The sequence below is a fragment of the Dipodomys spectabilis genome, unplaced genomic scaffold, assembly GCF_019054845.1.
Source record: "Dipodomys spectabilis isolate Male_0828 unplaced genomic scaffold, ASM1905484v1 ptg000273l, whole genome shotgun sequence".
Taxonomy (NCBI): Eukaryota; Metazoa; Chordata; class Mammalia; order Rodentia; family Heteromyidae; genus Dipodomys; species Dipodomys spectabilis.
In genome coordinates this window covers 7982519-8002620 of record NW_024870950.1, presented here as the reverse complement: position 1 = coordinate 8002620, position 20102 = coordinate 7982519, and the positions used below count along the sequence as shown (strand labels likewise).

Below are 20102 nucleotides of genomic sequence, written 5' to 3'. Positions count from 1 at the left end.
GCTAACCACAAATTGGCTGTCATTTTCAAGGGCAAACTTCTACATATTCATAGTTTCTACAAAACCAGGTGTGGTAGTACATGAGTTCAAGACCAGCCTAGGCATATAGTAAATTTGAGGCTAGCCTGGGCTATATAAAGCAAGACCCCATCTTTCTTTCTCTCTTCACACACACACACACACACACACACACACACACACACACACACACACACACACACACACACACACACACACACACACACACACACACACACACACACACACACACACACACACACACACACACACACACACACACACACACACACACACACACACACACACACACACACACACACACACCTGTAGAGAATTAGGTTGATTTTTTTTTTTTTTTTAATCAGTCTCGGGCTTGAACTCAGGGCCTAGGCACTGTCCCTGAGCTCTTTTTGCTTAAGGCTAATGTTCTACCACTTAGAATAATAGGGTCACTTTTCAGTTTTCTGATGGTTAGTTGGAGATAAGAGTCTCAGGGATTTTTCCTGCCTGGGCAGACTTCACACCCCAGTCCTCAGATCTCAGTCACCTCAATAGGGGATTACTGGTGTGAGCCACTGGCACCCAGCAGCTTAATATTATTTATTTGCTTATATTTATTTATTTTTTGCCAGTCCTAGGCCTGAACTCTGGGCCTAGGCACCATCTCTGAGCTTCTTGTGCTCAAGGTAAGCACACTCTACCACTTTAGCCACAGCTCTACTGGCTTTTTTGAGTAGTTTATTGGAGATAAGAGTCTCATGGAGTTTCCTGCCCAGGCTGGCTTCGAACTTTGATCCTCATATCTACTCCTGAGTACTAGGATTATAGATAGGCATGAGCCACCAGTGCCTGGCAGCTTAATATTATTTAACAAGAATGTTTGTATATAGCACTATTATATATATATAATACATAGCTATTTAAAATATATAGCTATATGTAAATAATATATAAACATGTAATAGGTAGCACCAACGATGAATAGTTGGTTAAATTTCTTTTTGATGTAATATAAAGCAGAAATTCCTTATTTTTGGCTTTCCTGTTTGCTTAAGCTAATAGATATTGACATGCGTTTGCAAATGTATACTTGTACAAGTAATTTGAGAGGTTGTTCTATTTTGTTTTGAAGCAGAACAGAATCTCTCTATATTGTCCAGCTGGCATCTAATTTGCCATCCCCATGGCTTTAGCCTCTGGAGTACCTGGAATTTCAGGGCTGGTTTTGTTGTTGTTCTTTTTGTTTTTTGGCCAGTACCAAGGTTGGAACTCAGGGTCTCATCCTTATTCAGCTTACTTGCTTAGTTGGCCTTCTACCAAAAACACCTAGCTTTTTTGCTTGTTATTTTGGAGATGGAGTCTCAGAGTTTTCTGTCCAGCTGGCTATGAACCTGGATCATCTGGGTCTCCGCTTCCTGAGTGCTAAGATTATAGATGTGAACCACTGGCATACAGTTTAAAAAAATTTTTTTTTCATTTATCATTCTTCCTTAAGAATTTTTTAGAGATAATCTCAATGTAGCCCAGGTTGGCTTTTAGTTTTCAGTTCTCCTGCTTCTGCTTTCCAAATGCTTGGATTATGAGTGTCTACCACCACACGTGGCTAACTTATATTTGAAAATATTGGTTATCTGTGCCAAGCACAGGGCTTGTTGACGAAGATGGCTGAAACAACCACAGTGGCATTTGCAGAGCATCCAAATGCTTTATTTGAATTTCCTAATTGCCATAACAGTTTGCTATCTAATCTGTGCTCTGAAAATTGGAGAAATTGAAGATTTGAAAACTGGGTAACTTGATAAAGGTTACTGAGCTCATCAGAAACTAGCCCTATCTGATCCTGGAATTCCTTAGTCATGAGTTATGTAAGAATGAAGAAGGAAGGAACATGAACACATCTTTGTCTTTTCTCTTCTTGAACAGAGTTAATTTTGCCAGTTTGGTCAGAAAATCCCTAATGACAATAAAGGCCTGGCTGTTACTAAATAGCAGTTCCTTTGTACAATTTAAAAAAAATACAGTATGTTTAAAGATATGGAAACTTGGATGGTGTTCTTACTCCATAGTGGTGGCTGTTCAGGATGGAGTGCTTGCTGACCCCTGGAACACAACTATTGTGCTGGGTTAATAATGTGCTTCCGTCTATAGTTTATCACTCAAGGTGCTGATCTAAAACAAACCATCCGGTTTATCCAGCAAATGCTGGACAAAACCACTTAGCAGAAAAAAAAACAAAAACAAAAAAACTATAGGCATGGATTTCCTTGTGCTCCAAATACTAGAATATTTTAGTAGAAAACCATTTCATTAAGTAATTATATATATAGATTCTTCAGTTATTTAATTTGATTTGCTGTTACATTCAATTATTCATAACAAGTTATTTATAGCTCTGTAGTATTTGTTATGTTTTGCCTTATGATTTCTGCTTTATTGGTTGGCCTATTTGAGGAGAATATGTCCTTTTTCCCTCAACAAGCTGGACTTCAAAATTTGCTTATCACACAATTTAAATATTCCACATGCTTTGTTAAATAGATCTTGTTGTTGAAAAGGAGTGAACAGTATAGTATGTTTTGGGTTTTTCTTGGGTATAGGGTTTGTTTTTCCAGGCAGAATTTTTTGCTATTTAGTCCAGGCTGGCCTTGAACTCACCATTGCTCTGCCTCAACCTCCAAGCTTAATTACACATCTGTAATCCCAGCATGGGAGGTGGGAATACTGATGCAGGAGGATTGCAAGTTGAAGTCCATCCTGGACTACATAGTGACACCCTGTTTCAGAAAACAAGAACAAAACCATAAAACTGTTTCCTATTATTTATGCCAGGAATAGATAAAAGCTTACGAATTAGATTTGTGAGCTGAGAACTTTTTTTTACTTAAAAAAGAATGTAGCCAGATGCTGGTGGCTGATGCCTATACTTCTAACAGCTACTCAGGAGGCTTAGATCTGAGGATTGCAGTTTGAAACCAGCCCAGGCAGGGAAAGTCAGTGAGACTCTTATCTCCAATTAACCACCTAAAAACTGGAAGTGGAACTGTGGCTCAAAGTGGTAGAGTGCTAACCTTTAGCAAAAAAGGTCAGGTACAATACCCAGGCCCTGAGTTTAAGTCTCACCACCACCAAAACCTAAGCAAAAAAGAATGTAATCCAATATTCTCAAAATAAGGCTTACCCTTTTTCTTTTTCTGGAGGGGTAGTATTAGGGTTTGAACTCATGCCCTCTTGTGGCTTGAGTCATGCTCCCAGCTCTTTTTTGCCTTTTTTTTTTTTTTTTGGTCAGTCTTGGGGCTTGAACTCAGCCCTGGGCTCTGTCCCTGAGTATTTTTGCTCAAAGTTAGCACTCTACTGCTTGAGCCACAGCACCACTTCCCGTTTTCTGGTGGTTAATTGGAGGTAAGAGTCTTGAGGACTTTCCTGCCTGGGCTAGCTTCCAACCAGGATAGTCAGATCTCAGCCTCCTAAGTAGCTAGGAGTACAGGTATGAACCACTGGCACCCAGCTTGTTTTGTTTTTGTGCTGTTACTAAGGCCTGAATTCAAGGCCTACGTACTGCCCCTTACCTTTTTTGCCCAAGGACCTACAACTTGTATCATACCTCTACTCCCAGCTTTTTGCTAGTTGATTGAAGCATCTCACAGGTTTTACTGCCTAAACTGGCTTTGAACCTAGATCCTCAGATCTCAGCCTTCTGAGATTATAGGATTATAGCTATCAGCTAACTGTGCCCATTTTACAGCCAGCTTGTTTGTTGACATTTTCAAAAATCCTTACTGTAGAACAATAACTGAAATTTTTGTTGTTGTTATGTTTGTATTTAATTTGGTAGCAGAGTCTCACTATGCAGCCTAAGGTGACATTGAACTAGCTGTATTTTGTTTTGTTTTTTAAATTTTGCTAGGGATCTAGTCCAGAACTGTATGCAGACTGGACAATGGATCTACCACTGAGCCACATCCTTAGTCTTAAGGTTTTTGTTTTGCTGGAACTGGAGCTTGAACTCACAGCCGGGCGCTCTACTCCAGCTGTCTGAGATGGCTCAGAGCTCAGTCTCATGAGTAACTAGGATTACAAGCTTGAGCTTCCTGTGCTTAGCAACTCTCAGTTTTAGGTATGTACCACTACACCCACTCCTGAAATTACTTCTCTGATTTTTTTTTTTTTGGGTGGTAGGGCTTGAACTTGGCCTGTGTGCTGTCCTTGAGCTTTTTTTTTTTTTCCCCCTTAAATCGTTATTATAAAGGTGGTATACAGAGAGATGAGAAGTCAGGGAAAGAAGTCACCCCTTCCCTTGTTCTCTCAACAGATTTTCCTTCCCATCCCCACCCGCAATTTAATAGTTCATTTTCTTTTTTTCTTTTATTTTGCCAGTCCTGGGACTTGAATTCAGGGCCTAGACATTGTCTCTGGGCTTCTTTTATTCAAGGCTAATGCTCTACCACTTGAGCCACAGCACCACCTCAGCCTTTTCTGTTTATGTGGTACTGAGGAATCAAACCCAGGGCTTGATGCAGGCTATGCAAGCACTCTACCACTAAGCCACATTCCCACATATATTTCATTTTCAACATAGTGTCCAGTGAGTACCATTTCCCTGAGCTTTTCTGCTCAAGGTTAGTGCACTACCACTTTGAGCCACAGCTCTGCTTTGGATTTCTGGTGGTTGATTGGAAATAAGAGTCTCAAGACTTTCCTGTTCAGCCTGGCTTTGAATTGTGATCCTCAGATCTCAGCCTCCTTGAAGTAGCTAGGATTACAGACATGAGCCACCAGCACCTGGCTGGTGAATTATTATTATTATTATTTGATGGGCTATAGTTAAAAGCTAAGTTTAGAACTACAGGTGTGGGGCTAGTGGTAGAGGATTGGCAAAAGAGAGAGAAAGAGAGAGGGAGAGGGAGAGGGAGGGAGGGAGGGAGGTGGAGAACTAGAGAGACCAGAGGTGTGACTCAAGTGGTAGAATGTCGCTAGTGAGCTTGAAGCCCTGATTTCAATCTCTAATACCCCCCAGACTATTATAATTTATTATAAAACATATGCTTATTACTTTAAAAAGCTGAAGCATTATAGTAATGTTTACTTTCTTTTTTATTTTTTGCCAGTCTCGGGGCTTGAACTCAGGGCCTGGGCACTGGCCCTGAGCTTCTTTTGATCAAGGATAGCACTCTACCATTTGAGTCACAGCACCACTTCTGGCTTTTTCTGTTTCTGTGGTACTGAGGAATCGAACCCAGGGCTTCATGCATGCTAGGCAAGCACTCTACCACTAAGCCACATTTCCATAATGTGTAATTTTTAAAGAAGTCCCTGCAACTGTACCCATAAAAATATAACTGCTATTAACAAAAATGGCATACTTCTTAGCTCTTTATGACTATGCTGATGTGTAAAATGAACTTTTAAATTCTTTCTTTTTCTTTTTTTTGTGTCCGGTCGTGGGGCCTGAACTCTCTGGGCCTGGGTGCTGTCCCTCAGCTCTTCAGCTCAAGGCTAGCACTCTACCACTTGAGCCACAGTGCCACTTCCGGCTTTTTTTTTTTTCTTTTTGCTTATGTGGTGCTGAGGAATCGAACCCAGGGCCTCGAGCATGCAAGGCAAGTGCTCTACCACTGAGCCACCTTCCCAGCCCCCTGAACTTTTAAATTCTTAAAACTATGTTTTCCTTTATCCTTAACAGTAACTCTGATACTCTCAGTTTTATAGTATATGAGTAATTTATTTTATTAGGTTTTGGAAATAAGGTAGAGTTCATGTTTTTCTAAACAATAAGCTGTACTTTACAATTTTAGCAGATGCAATATAAATTATTCCTAGCCAAACTGTTTTGTACATACTATCTTAAGGCTTCTGATTTAATGAAACTGAAATAAAAGTCTTTAAGTTGAATATAGTGATACATACCTATAATCCCAACACTTGGAAAGCTGAGGCAGGAGTATCTGGAGTTCAAGGCCAACCTTTGCTTACATAATCACTTTCTGTCTCAAAAAAAAAACAAGACAATTTTTCTACTGGTGTTGTGAACAGTTTATCTGCTTTGTATGGTTTGAAGAAAGAAAGATATGAAATGAATTGGAACCTTGTTTTACATAGAGCACTACTTTTTTTCAGAAAAAAAAAAACAAATAATAAAATTGACTACAAAAGCAGATCTGGCATAGAAAATAAATGTCTTAATACTGAAAGAAAAGAAAAAATATTTAACTTGGTTATGCCTGGTATACTGTTTTTAAATAATTTTATAAAGGATTTTAGACAAATATATTTAGGGTATGTCAGTTTCCACAGACAAACTTGCTGGTAGCTATTTTTCTTTTCTTTTTCTTTTTTTGGGTCCGGTCGTGGGGCCGTAACTCTGGGCCTGGGCGCTGTCCCTCAGCTCTTCAGCTCAAGGCTAGCACTCTACCACTTGAGCCACAGTGCCACTTCCAGCTTTTTTCTTATGTGGTGCTGAGGAATCGAACCCAGGGCCTCAAGTATGCAAGGCAAGTGCTCTACCACTAAGCCACCTTCCCAGCCCCGGTAGCTATTTTTCTTACAAAAATATTTTAAAGTTTCAGATGCCTGTGGCTCATGCCTGTAATTATAGCTATTCAAGAGACAGCGATCTGAAGATCACAGTTTGAAGCCAGCCCAGGCAGGAAAGTCCCTGAGACTCTTATTTCCAATTAACCGAAAAGCTGGAAATGGAGCTGTGGCTCGAGTGGTAGGGTACTAGTCTTAAGCAAAAAAGCTCAGGGACAGTGCCCAAGTCCTGAGTTCAAGTCTCCGAATAGGCATCTCCCTCCCCCAAATCAAAAGTGCAAATCCAAAATGTTCAAAACATTTTATTCTTAAAAAAAAAAAAGGAACATTTTTCACATTCTATTGCACTTTGAACAGATTAAGAAAAACGCTTCTTAGCCAGGCATTAGTGGCTCATGCCTGTAGTCCTAGCTAGCTTCTCAGGAGGCTGAGATCTAGGGATCTTATTTTGTTTTTGTTTTTTTTGGTCGTGGGGCCTGAACTCTGGGCTGGGCGCTGTCCCTCAGCTCTTCAGCTCAAGGCTAGTGCTCTACCACTTGAGCCATAGCGCTACTTCTGGCTTTTTCTGTTTATGTGGTGCTGAGGAATCGAACCCAGGGCCTCATGCATGCAAGGCAAACACTATACCACTGAGCCACCTTTCCAGCCCCTAGGGATCTTATTTTGAAGCCAGCCCCAACAGGAGAGTCTGTGAGACTCTTACCTCCAATTAATCACAGAAAATGCTAGAAGTGGTGCTGTAGCTCAAGTGGTAGCATGCTATCCTTGACCAAAAGGAGCTTGGGAACAGTACGCAGGCCCAGAGTTCAAGGCTCAGGACCAGGAAAAAAAAAAAAGAAAAACACTTCTTAAATTCATTTGAGAAATGTTTACTTTATAAATATCCTACAACTGCTTGACCATTTGAAATGAATAGTTAAAGAAGTCCCAAGGAGAAATTATACAGTCCTAAATTATTTCAGTCTAGCCTATTTTTCTGTTTGTGTATAAATAGAAAATTGTGAAAGCTAATACTCTTGTATCAATATAATAGATATCCATGTTAAAATTCAGTTGAGAATGAAACAGTATCTTGTTTTGCCAGTTTGCTTAAATTCATTACAGAAGGCCATAATTTTTAAATTCTGAAATTCTGATTACTGGGGACAAATTTCAGAGCTAACTTACTTGTGATTTATTTGGACTTATTCCACCATTGGCTCAGAGGTTTGGAAGAAAACCTAAATTCTCCTTGTCAGACCAGTAGCAATTTGAGAACTTCAGAAAGGATATTTTTGCTACTTTTATTGATTTAGACAGGACTTTGATTGAAATGGAAAATGAAGGATGGATAAAAACTGAATTGAAAATCCCAGTACTTGCACAAGTCACAGTTACTTGTCTAAAACCACAAGATATTGAAATCACATCTTAGAAGCATACGTACAGCTTCTGAGAATATGCTTGGCTTGCCTGTATTTTCTCTCCCAGATGCCCGGCAAGAAGAAAGGAACAGTATTCACAGCTAAATGATAAGGCAATAATGGGAAGGGAGGTAGGGCTCTGGAAATGGTAGCCCAGCAAGAGATATGATTCAAATTGTGTGAGGTCATGTGCTTACTTAGTTTATTTGCTCCCTGGGCTATCATACTACTACTTGAACCACATCTCCTGCTCTCTTTTTGCTGGTAGTTTTTTTTTTTTCCTTGATTTTGTCAGTTGTAGGGCTTGAACTCAGCCTGGGCGCTGTCCCTCAGCTCTTCAGTTCAAGGTTAGTGCTCTACCACTTGAGCCACAGCACCACTTCCAGCCTTTTCTGTTTATGTGGTGCTTAGGAATCGAACCCAGGGCCTCATGCATGCAAAACACATACAAGACACATTCCTAGCCTGTGAGTACATTTCTTGTCTAACGTTATCTCCTCCCTCATTTTTCTCCCTCTTTTCCTCCCCTCCCCTAATCCCTCCTCCTGGAATTTTGTATTTTTACATGATTCTTTTTTTTTTTTTTTGGTTCGGTCATGGGGCCTGAACTCTGGGCCTGGGCGCTGTCCCTCAGCTCTTCAGCTCAAGTCTAGCGCTCTACCACTTGAGCCACAGCGCCATTTCTGGCTTTTTTCTTTTTGCTTATGTGGTGCTGAGGAATTGAACCCAGGGCCTCTGCATGCAAGGCAAGCGCTCTACCATTGAGCCACCTTCCCAGCCCCTTTTACATGATTCTTAGAAAGGGTTTCTATAACATGGCAAAATGTTCTTTTTTGTGTGTGTTAAGAGTAGGACTAAGCCAGGTGCCGGTGGCTCATGCCTGTAATCCTAGCTACTCAGGAGAGGCTGAGATCTGAGGATCACAGTTCAAAGCCAGCCCCAGCAGGAAAGTCCATGAGACTCTTACCTCCAGTAAACTACCAGAAAACCAGAAGTGGCACTGTGGCTCAAGTGAGTGTTTGCCTTGAGCTGAAGAGCTGAGGGACAGCGCCCAGGCTTAGAGTTTAAGCCCCACAACAGACAAAAAAAAAAAAAAAGAGTAGGACCAAAATGTCTGAATGGAAATATGACAAACCTAATTATTTGGGGGAATGGATGAGAATGTTAATAGCTATATTCAAACAACCACTGGAAGCAACAAGAACCTAATGGTAGAGCATGTTGTTGAAGATACAGTACTTGTGATGAGTGGTTTGTCTTAGCTAGTTTGAACTTTAAGAAGCAGAATGAGGGCTGGGAAGGTGGCTCAGTGGTAGAGCGCTTGCCTTGCATGCCTGAGGCCCTGGGTTCGATTCCTCAGCACCACATAAGCAAAAAGAAAAAAAAAGCCGGAAGTGGCACTGTGGCTCAAGTGGTAGAGCGCTAGCCTTGAGCTGAAGAGCTGAGGGACAGTGTCCAGGCCCAGAGTTCAGGCCCCATGACCGGACCCAAAAAAAAAAAGAAGCAGAATGAGTCAGATTCCAGTGGCTCATGACTATAATCCTAGCTACTAGCTACTTGGGGAGTCTGAGATTGAGGATTGTGATTCAAATTCAGCCCAGGTAGGAAAATCCATGAAACTCTTATCTCCAGTACCCAGAGAAAGAAAGAGAGGGATGGGAGTGGGGGGGAAGGAGGGCAAGGTGGGGAAGGGGGAGGGAGCAGGGTGTAGAGCTATGGCTAAAGTGGTAGAGTGCTAGCCTTGAGGGGAAAAAAAAAGTAGAATATGAGATGTGCTGTGGGTATGACTGAGCATCTGAAGACAAAGAAAGAAGGGAATAAATGTGAGTAAAAAGAGCTAGCAAAGGTATTCCATCTATTGCAGAAGCCTGTGCTATGCTTGAAATTCTTTGTATGCTTTTCTGTACAGAGAATTTAAGTATAAGATGTATAGGCAGGAAGGGAGGATAGAAGAGATGAAATTACACTGAAAACTGGGGAATGCATTCTTTTTTATTTTAATTTTATTGTCAAGTAATGTACATAGGGGTTACAGTTATATAAGTAAGGTTGTGAGTACATTTCTTGTCAAACTTGTTACCCTCCCTCGTTTTTCTCCCACTTTCCCTCTTACCCCCACCCCCCACCCAGAATGCATTCTTTCTAATTTTACTTTGGCAATAGTACTGAGGCTTGAACTCAGGGACTTGTGCTTGCTAGGCAGGCACTCTACCACTTGAGCCATTGCCCCAGTGCTTTTTGTTTTGAAATTTCCAATACAATCTGGACTTTTTGCCAAGGACCAGCCTCAGGTCATTATTCTTCTACTTAAGCCTCTCAGTAACTAGGATCGCTAGCATGCAACACCGCATCTGGCTTGTTTGTTGACATGGGGTCTTGCCAACTCTCTGCCTGGGCTGTCTTGAGCTAGGGTCCTCCCCACTCTCCTGGTTCTCTAGAGGCTGGGATCATCTGCATGCACTACTACACTCAGCTTGGACCTCTTTTCTCAGGCATTAGGAAAATCTTTGAAATAGGGAATAGCCTAATATGAGTTAAGGTTCAGGACAATCTCCCTGGCAACTTACATAAAGGAATTCAAGGTACTTACCATAAGCAAATTCATAGAGATAGAAAGATTCCAAGGACTAGGAAGAAAAAGGACCATGCAGTTATTTTTAATGAACATAGGATTTCAGTTCAGGGAAATGAAAAAGTTCTGAAGATGGTGGTATTGATGGTGTACTGTATGCCACTGAACTGGAACCTGTTTTTAAAAGGATAAAATGAGGCTAGGCATGATGGTACATGCTTGTAATATCAGTTACTCAGGAAAAAGAGACAGAAGGACTGTGAGTTGGAGGCCAGCCTGGGCAAACTTAGGGAAACCTATCACAAAAACACTCCCACTTGCTGGGAAGGTGGCTCAGTGGTAGAGCGCTTGCCTTGCATGCCTGAGGCCCTGGGTTTGATTCCCCAACACCACATAAGCAAAAAGAAAAAAGCCGGAAGTGGCGCTGTGGCTCAAGTGGTAGAGCGCTAGCCTTGAGCTGAAGAGCTGAGGGACAGCGCCCAGGCCCAGAGTTCAGGCCCCATGACTGGACCAAAAAAAAAACAAAAAACACTCCCACTTGATATAGAGCTTGCCTAACAAATTCAAGACGCTGGAATCGGTCCCCAGTGCCACAAACACACATTCCCCCCAAAAGAGGTTAAAATAGTCATTTTAATGTAGTGTATATTTTACCACAATTGAGAGGCAGGGGGAGCAATCAAGTATTTTAATAGTTTGGGTGATCTATACTGCAATGGAAGCGAGTAGGTTAGACCACAATCTTGGTGCTGGAAGGAGATGGTCTGGCACTTGATTACATGTGACTAGGGAGTAGCTCACAGAGTCCTTAGTAAAGCAGTTCTCATATCTTGAATGAGCATGAGAATAAGCCACCCAGGCAAAGTAATTGTACTTTATACCACACTTACCACACCACTACCCAGGTTAGGTCCTGGGCAGCTACAAAGATGCTAATGCTAATCTTAATAACTGAAACAGGGAGAACAGATTGATGGGATTAAGGATAATGAAGATTAATTTACATTTGGATATGTTGAAAGAATCAGGACAGCACCCAGCTGTAGGAATTGGGGCCAACAAGAGATAATGGCTCTAGATATATAGATCAGTCCAAAGATCTAGCATTCAGATTTGGCAGGTAGGAGAAGATAAGTGAGAAAGAAAAAAGTGCTAAAATCAGAGTCTTGGGGGGACATACTTGTCATAGAGACAGGAGGAGAGTGTTTCCGAATGACTAAGAGAAAGAGGCGTCAGGTCAAGACAGACCTTTTCTGCTTTGGGTAAACCTGCTATTCGTTTTGTGCCAGTATTTCTATGGACACATCTCTTGTGAGTCTCTTTAATGTCTGTCTCTTCCCCTTCTTCCCCTTCCTCTTCCTTCCCCTTTTCTCCCTTTCCCTCCCCTTCTCTCCTCTTCTCCCCTTGTAAAGAGTATCCTTTTCCTCATCTACGCTCACATACTTGGTGACTGTTCTGAAGGTTTTCATTTGCTTCCTAGTTCCATTCCTGTTCTTCTGCTGCTCTCTGCCCCAGAAGGCTACCTCACAGGCTTCCGCAGACCCTTGGGTTTTGGTGGGTGAAACCAGTGAAGAACCCAACAGGATCACTGGAGGGAAGAGGAGGAGAATGAGGTTGAAGTATTTGGCTAAATGTCTCTGCTTCTCTCAAATCAGTCTCTCCTAAGTCTTTTGTTTTCTGAGTCTGGTAGTATTTTCCTCCTCTCCAATTTCCAAGCCTGGATGTGGAAGCAACCCTTTTGTTCATAGTTCTGAAGTGTACCACACTTTTTCCAGTAAGGTTTCCCTGCTCCTTGCCCCCATCTTTATAGATTGGCCCTTATTAAGTCCTGAACCATCTGTTCTCTACTGGGACCTTATCTGAGACAGTGATCTGATCCAGTTTCATGGCTTTAAATATCAACCCTATGCTAGTAGCACCCAAATTGCTGTCTCCAGCCCAGACCCATTTCCTGGACTACAGAGTCATGTGTCTAGCTGCCTGCCAGACTTGATTGTCTAATGTGTGTCTCAAGTTCCCAATCTTTCTTCCTAAACCTGTCAGAGGCAACTCTACCCTTCCTATTGCAAGGACAAAATCCTAAAATCATCCTTAACTCTTCTCTTTTCGCTACCCCCATTACCCAGTGTGTCAGGCCACCTAAATAGTTCCATTGGCAATAAAGTCATAGAGTCTGACCATTCTTAGCACCTGCACTCCAAGTACCCTGGTGCAGTTGCCATTACCTCCCCTCTGAACCTGCCAACTGGTCTTCCTGCTTCTGTCCTCACCCTTCTACTTTTACACACACACACACACACTCCTCCCTCCCATGAGCATCAATAGTGGCTACTCATTTCAGAATAAAAGCCAAAGTCCTTAAAGCAAACTTTACAATCTACTTCCACCTCCGTTACCTTTGTGACTCCACCTTCTACTCTGTCCACTCTGCTTACTGTACCTCTGTCACACTGGCTTTCTACTGCTTTAACGTTGTGTCTTGTTGGCTGGAATGTTTCTCAAATATCTACATGACTGACTCCACCACCTCCTTCAAGTTTGCTCAAAAGTCTTCCTGATTATACTTACGCTAACCGTGATATTTAACATTGCATGCTGATTTTGTTTGTAGAATTCCCAATCCCTCTTCCATTGCTGTAGTTTTTTTCTATAACTTAACATCTAATATACTAGATAATTTTGTTATTTTTTATTTTTGTAATTTCATACAGTTAATGCACTTTTTCTCCTTAAGGTGTACAGTTCTGTAAATTTCAATATGTGTAAATTCTTGTAACCAATACCATAATCAGATATGAGATAGTTCAACACTTCAAAAAACTGTCAAACTTGCTGGGAATGTGTCTTAGTGGTAGAGTGCTTGTGTAGCATGCATGAAGCCCTGGGTTTGATTCCTCAGTACCACATAAACAGAAAAAACTGAAAGTAGCACTGTGGCTCAATTGGAAGAGTGCTAGCCTTAAGCAAAAGAAGCTCAGGGACAGTGCCCAGGCCCTGAGTTCAAGCCCCAGGACTGGCAAAAAAAAAAAAAAAAACACCTGAGCCGGGAGCCAGTGGCTCACTCCTGTAATCCTAGCTACCCAGGAGGCTGAGATCTGAGGATCTCAGTTCAAAGCCAGCCTGGGCAGGAAAGTCCGTGAGACTCTTATCTCCAATAAACTGTCAGAAAACTGAAAGTGGTGTTATGGCTCAAGTGGTAGAGGGCATGCCTTGCGCTGAAGAGCTGAGGGACAGCGCCTAGGCTCAGAGTTCAAGCCCCACAACCGACAAACAAAACAAAACAAAAAAACCTGTCACACTATCCCTTTATAATCATACATCCTAGGGGCTGGGAAGGTGGCTCAGTGGTAGAGTGCTTGCTTTGCATGCATGAGGCCCTGGGTTCGATTCCTCAGCACCACATAAAACAGAAAAGGCCAGAATGGCTCAAGTGGTAGAGCACTAGCTTTGAGCTGAAGAGCTCAGGGACAGTGCCCAGGCCCAGAGTTCAGGCCCACAACCAACCAAAAAAAAAAAAAAATACATCTTCATACACCTGATCTATCTTTTCATTGCTAGAAATGAGACTGACTTTTCTTAGCCTGATACATTTGAAATCCAGACACATTGCTGAGTGTGTTAGTAGTTCATTCCTTTATTATGCAGAATGGTATTCTATAGCTGGTTGCATTCACCCATTTATCCATTGAAAAAAATGAGGTTGTTTCTAGTTTTGTAATATATGAATAAATCTGCTTAAAAACATTTATAATGTTTTTTGTTTTTTTTTGTGCTGGTCCTGGGGCTTGAACTCAGGGTCTGGACACTGTTCCTGAGTTTCTTCATGCTCAAGGCTGGCACTCTAACACTTGAGCCACAGCTCTACTTCCAGCCTTTTCAGAGTAGTTTGTTGGAGATAAGAGTCTCATGTCTCATGGACTTTCCTGCCTGGGTTGGCTTTGAACTGTGATCCTCATATCTCAGCCTCCAGAGTAGCTAGGATTACAGGCATGAGCCGCCAGTGCCCAGCTAACATTTATGTTTTTGCTTTCATTTGTCTAGAATATCATTAGTTATAAATTGTAGAGTTGAGTTTTTTTTTAACTGTTTTTTGGTGCCAGTCTTGGGGCTTGAACTCAGGGTCTGGGCACTGTTCCTGAGCTTTTGCGCAAGGCTAGTCTTCTACCACTTGAGCTACAGCGCCATTTCCAGCCTTTTCTGTTTATGTGGTACTAGGGAATTGAACCCAGGGCTTCATGTATGCAAGGCAAGCACTACCACTAAGCCACATTCCCAGCCCAAGTTGAGTTTTTTGTTTGTTCCACATGTTTCATTCACTGATGTATTATTCTAAGTGCCTAAAACAGTTCCTTTTTTTTTTTTTGGGGGGGGGGGGGTCCGGTTGTGGGGCCTGAACTCTGGGCTTGGGTGCTGTCCCTCAGCTCTTCAGCTCAAGGCTAGCAGTCTACCACTTGAGCCACAGCGCCACTTCTGGCTTTTTTCTTTTTGCTTATGTGGTGCTGAGGAATCGAACCCAGGGCCTCTTGCATGCAAGGCAAGCGCTCCACCACTGAGCCACCTTCCCAGCCCCTAAAACAGTTCCTTGTACATAGTAAATTAGTAAATTAGTAAGTGTGCTATGTAACTTTAAAATGAAGAGGTAGATGCCAGATGTAATGGAGTGCACCTGGAATCCCAGGTACTTGAGAGTCAGAGATTGGGAGGATCTGCCCTAGCAAAAAGCAAGACTCCATTTCAGTAAACTAGTTGTGAAAAAGCATTCCTGTAGTCCCAAAGGAGGCATAGGTAGGAGGATGGGACCCAAGGCCTGTCCTGGGCAAAAAGCATGGGATCTGATCCGAAAAATAATGTAAAGCAAAAAGGCCAGAGGTTTGGCTCACGTGATAGAGGCCTGGGCAAGCACAAATCCTGGGATTAACACCACCAGTACTGTCAATAATAATAATATAATAATAATAAATGAAGAAGTAGGCTGAGTGGGGTGGTACATGTCTGTAATCCCAACACTTGAGAAGCTAAAGCAGAAAGACTGCAAGTTTAAGGCCAGACTGGGTTACTTTGCAACACTTTGTCTTAAAAACCATAACATAATGAAGTAAGAGAAACTGAATATTTTCAAGGTTCTTATCAAGTCATGGACTATAGTCTATTCAAATTCCAAAAAGGCCAGTAGACTTGAACCAAAAGTCACCTACAAATTGAAGATGTAAAAGGCTTTTTTTTTTCTTTCAGTTGTGGGGCTTGAACTCTGGGCTTGAGCGCTGTCCCTCAGCTCTTCAGCTCAAGGCGAGCGCTCTACCACTTGAGCCACAGCGCCCCTTCCCATGAACTTCTCATGACCTTTCCTGCCCAGGCTGGCTTTGAACTGCCATCCTCAGATCTCAGCCTCCTGAGCAGCTAGGATTACAGGCGTGAGCCACCATGCCTCGCTTGTAAAAGGCTTTTTACTGAAGGCAAAGCAATTCCCACTGTTTTGGGTGGCCATCTGTTAGATTCCTGGTTTGAAGGAGTAGTTTGTGATAAATCTCTTGAGAGAATACTTTAGCAGTGATATCAGCATAATACATTCCTGTGCAGAATGCAGCCACATCTTCTACCCTTAGATAACCTAGAAACAAACTTGCTTGTGAATACAGGCAGAGTAATAGCACCTCACATTTTTGTCACCCACTTAATTTCACTAGAACTCATTAAAAAGTATACCAGAAGGATTAAAAAGATATTAAGAGATGAAGAAAGCAATGATATATGAGGGCAGTGTTTACAAGATAAAATGATGAGTTCACCCAAATATGTATATTTACAGCCATGGGCTCTAAGTGCACTAAAAAGCTTTTAGTGCTTTTAAAATTACATAATTATACCGCAATCATACTCACTAGACTCTATTGAAAATGAACTGTACAACTCGTGGGTGGGAATGGGAAGGAAAAACTGGGAGAGAGCTTCAGTATCCAGGCATTTAAAACAGTTTATAGACATTGGTGTTTAATTATTTTGAGGATAATCTTAAGCTGTAGGGGGAGAATGAAAGAACTCTGAGCTATATTGTGCATTCTGAATTGAACCAAAAGCCACATGGGTTGTAATGGTACTGTTACCAGCCAGGTGTTCAGGTTAAGGCCCTATGGCAGCTCTGGAGGTTGTAGCACAAGTCTAAAGCAGAATACTGTTAACTTTTCACCATTCCCAAATCTCATGTAATTAGAAACAGATGTCAGTGTACAATATTTTAGCCATTTAGCTAATTAGACAGCAATATGGGCTGCATTACCATAAACGCAGGTGCAGCTTGCTGCTCTTTTAATAAGATGATCCTCAAGAGAGAGAGTGTGTGTGTGTGTGTGTGTGTGTGTAGCATCAGATCCTAGATGCTTCTTCTAAGTAGATCACTAGAATTCTTTTCAGATCACTATAATTTCAAGATTACTTACTTAGGATGTCTTTATTTTTCCCCACTTGGTATATGTAATTGGTAGAGTTCTTCAAATATTCAAAAAACATATCTCTGCCATTGGCGGTGACTGAAAGCCTTAGGAATTTCTGCCAAGTTCTTGTTATCTAATCCTCTTGAAAGCACAGAACTATACTGTGTGTTGAAAAGCCTGACTCAGCTAACCGCTCAAGGGATATGCTGACTGCACTGCCCGCCCCCCCATTCTTTTAGTGTGAAAAAAAAATCTCCTTGGTGACCTGAGGCAGCTAGCTTTTACTTTCTCCACCCAGAATCACACATAACTGTACAGAAAGCACATACACTTAAGCAAGTAATACACTGTTTAAATGCTAGCATTAGAATCCTATTCTCTAATATTGTGCTTAATTCCAGCAGATCTTGTTTGATAATGTATAAGAAAATAGCTTCATCCCTTCTAGTGATTAGTGATGAAAATTTTAACTGGGGCTGGGAATATGACTTATTGGTAGAGTGCTTGCCTAGCATGCATGAAGCCTTGGGTTCAATTCCTCAGTACCACACAAACAGAAAAAGCCAGAAGTGGCGCTGAGGTTCAAGTGGTTGAGTGCTAGCCTTGAGCAAAAGAAGTTCAGGGACAGAGCCCAGGCCTGAGTTCAAACCCCAGGACTGGCAAAAAATAAAATAAAATTTTTAACTGGATGTGGTGGCTCACATTTGAATCTTAGCTGTTTAGGAGGCAAAGATCAAGAGGATGCTAGTTTGTGACCAATCTGGACAAAAAGTTGATGATATCCCCTCGTCACTCAACTAATAAGAAGCTGCATGTCGTAGTGTACATCTGTCATCCAAGCTATGTGAGAAGTGTAAATAAAACGATTCCATTTTAAGTTTTGCAATTCCTATGATGTTACTCTTGTGACCTATCACATTGGAATTTGAAAATGAGGTAAAATACAGAGGCAGCCCATTAAGAGAGAGAATGATGACTGATTCATCTATATTCAACTATTTTAAATTCTTGTAATGTTATTTAAGATTTTAATAATCTTCAGTGTGTGTGTGTGTGTGTGTGTGTGTGTGTGTGTGTGTGTGTGTGTGTGTGTGTGTGTGTCAGTTGTAGGGCTTGAACTCAAGGCCTGGGTGCTGTCCCTGAGCTGAGTAATTTATTGGAGATAAGAGTCTTATGGACTTTCCTGCCTGCGCTGGCTTCAAACTGCAACACTCAGATCTCAGCCTCCTAAGTAGCTAGGATTACAGGTGTGAGCCACTGGCACCTGGCCAGTTTATTTTTTTTAAAGCAAGAACACCCTGCCTCAACATAATATGCCAGTCATGACTGAGGTAAAAGAAGTGTTTTATGAGTCCTAAAATTGAACATAAAAGGAAAAAGTTTTTTGTCTATTGAAAGCTGTATTTTAATTTGAGGTATCCTTGATGTTAATAGGACATTTTGAAACAGCAAGACTATCTGTTGAGCCTGCTTTGTTGTGCTTATCTTGATTATATTTTATTTTTAGGTTATGTTTTTTAGAATGTAATGATGCTTACTTAGTATGAATAAGAGCAAGAAAGAAATAACACATCTTTCAGATATTTGAAATGTTCTCGTGTGAAGAGAAATTGTTTATTCTACATGGCTTCAGTAGATAGTAAACCAACAGGTGGAAGCATTAAGACATTTCTAAATGCAAAGAATTGTCTGAAGCTACATGGTGTTGTCTCGGGAAGCACTGAAATCTATCTGGAGAATTCATGGCTCTTGAACTTTGTGTTTTTACTTTGTTGTAAATACTACTTACATGTGACTATCATAGTTTTCATTTTTCATGAGAAAGAAAATGCTAACCTTGTTCTCTGATTTTTGTTCATAGTCAAGTTCATCCGAGAAGTAACACCATATATCAAGAAGCCATCTTTAGTATCAGACCTGCCATGGGAAGGTGCGGCTCCCCAGTCACCAAGCTTTAGTGGCAGTGAGGACTCTGGTTCTCCGAAACACCAGAACAGCACCAAGGACAGGAAAGTCATCCCTCTCAGGATGTGCTTTGCTGCTAGAAACCTAAGCATGCCAGATCTGGAAAACAGGTGAGCTGTACCTAACATGAACATCATACTCTGAACTGAAGGACTTGCCCAATATCACACAACTGTCTGTTAACTCAGTTATACAGAAGAAAGATTAATACAGATAAATTTTGCAAGTGCCATGTTACACTAGTATGTGTGTGTGTGTGTGTCTGTGTGTTTATGAAAAATTTGGACAGACACACAACATACTGTATATTGGTGGTTACCCCTGGGGAATAAAATGGGAATAGAGTAGAGCTGGAAAGGGCTGAGCTCTGCCATCAGACAGTCCTAGTTTTGAATCCCTACTAGGCCACCTTCTCAAAGAAAGGTTCTGAGCTACCAAGGACGCTGAGATTTTAGGATTGTGGTTTGAAGCTAGCCTTCTCAGACAGTACCAAGAAATGCTTATCTCCAATTAACTAGCTCAGAGCTGGGTTTGGGGCATGACTCAAGTGGTAGAGTACCAACCATAAGCAAAAAAGCTGAGTGAGAGTAAGAAGCCCTTAGTTCAAGCTCCAGCACCAGCACCAAGTCGGGGAAACCCTATCAGACATTCTTCCAAACTCCCAAAGTGATTTTGCCATTTTATGTTCTTATCAACAATGTCTGAAAGTTTCCTTGGCTTCACATTCTCACTAACATTGTTGGTATCAGCCTTTTTACTGTTAGCCAATCTGGTGTATGTAGCAGAATATCTTTGTGGCTCATCCTCTATTTATGTAAGGCACTATTGTTACTATTGCTTCTACTGCTACTTTAGTACTTTGATTTGCTTCCATTATGTAGAGCTGGAAGAAAAAAGCAAAGTGTTGTCGGAATGAGTAAGTTAATAGGAAGGAAGAAGTTTACTTCCTTCCCCACAATCAAGTTTCATAGCCTCACTAGATACTAGATACTTCTGATAATTGTTAAGTATTTCATTGTGGAACTTGAAAACTAAATAAATAATGATGAAGTGAAAGGACAGAACTTGAGCACATTCCTTAGCAAACAATATGTGGGCAATGTAAAATTAGCAAGAACAAGGTGTTCTTAGAGGTCACTTTTGGAAAATGTCTGTGTCCTTTGCACTGGTTTACAATATCTTAGT

General features: G+C 41.4%; 1 protein-coding gene across 1 annotated transcript in view; it reads left to right on the top strand.

The window, feature by feature from the left end:
- Sntb2 (syntrophin beta 2) overlaps nucleotides 1-20102 on the top strand; it is a 75426-nt gene that overhangs the window by 27744 nt on the left and 27580 nt on the right. Inside the window, exon 2 of the mRNA XM_042700846.1 lies at nucleotides 18814-19027. Within this exon, the coding sequence (XP_042556780.1) occupies nucleotides 18814-19027 (214 nt within the window). The remainder of the gene's footprint in view (nucleotides 1-18813; nucleotides 19028-20102) is intronic.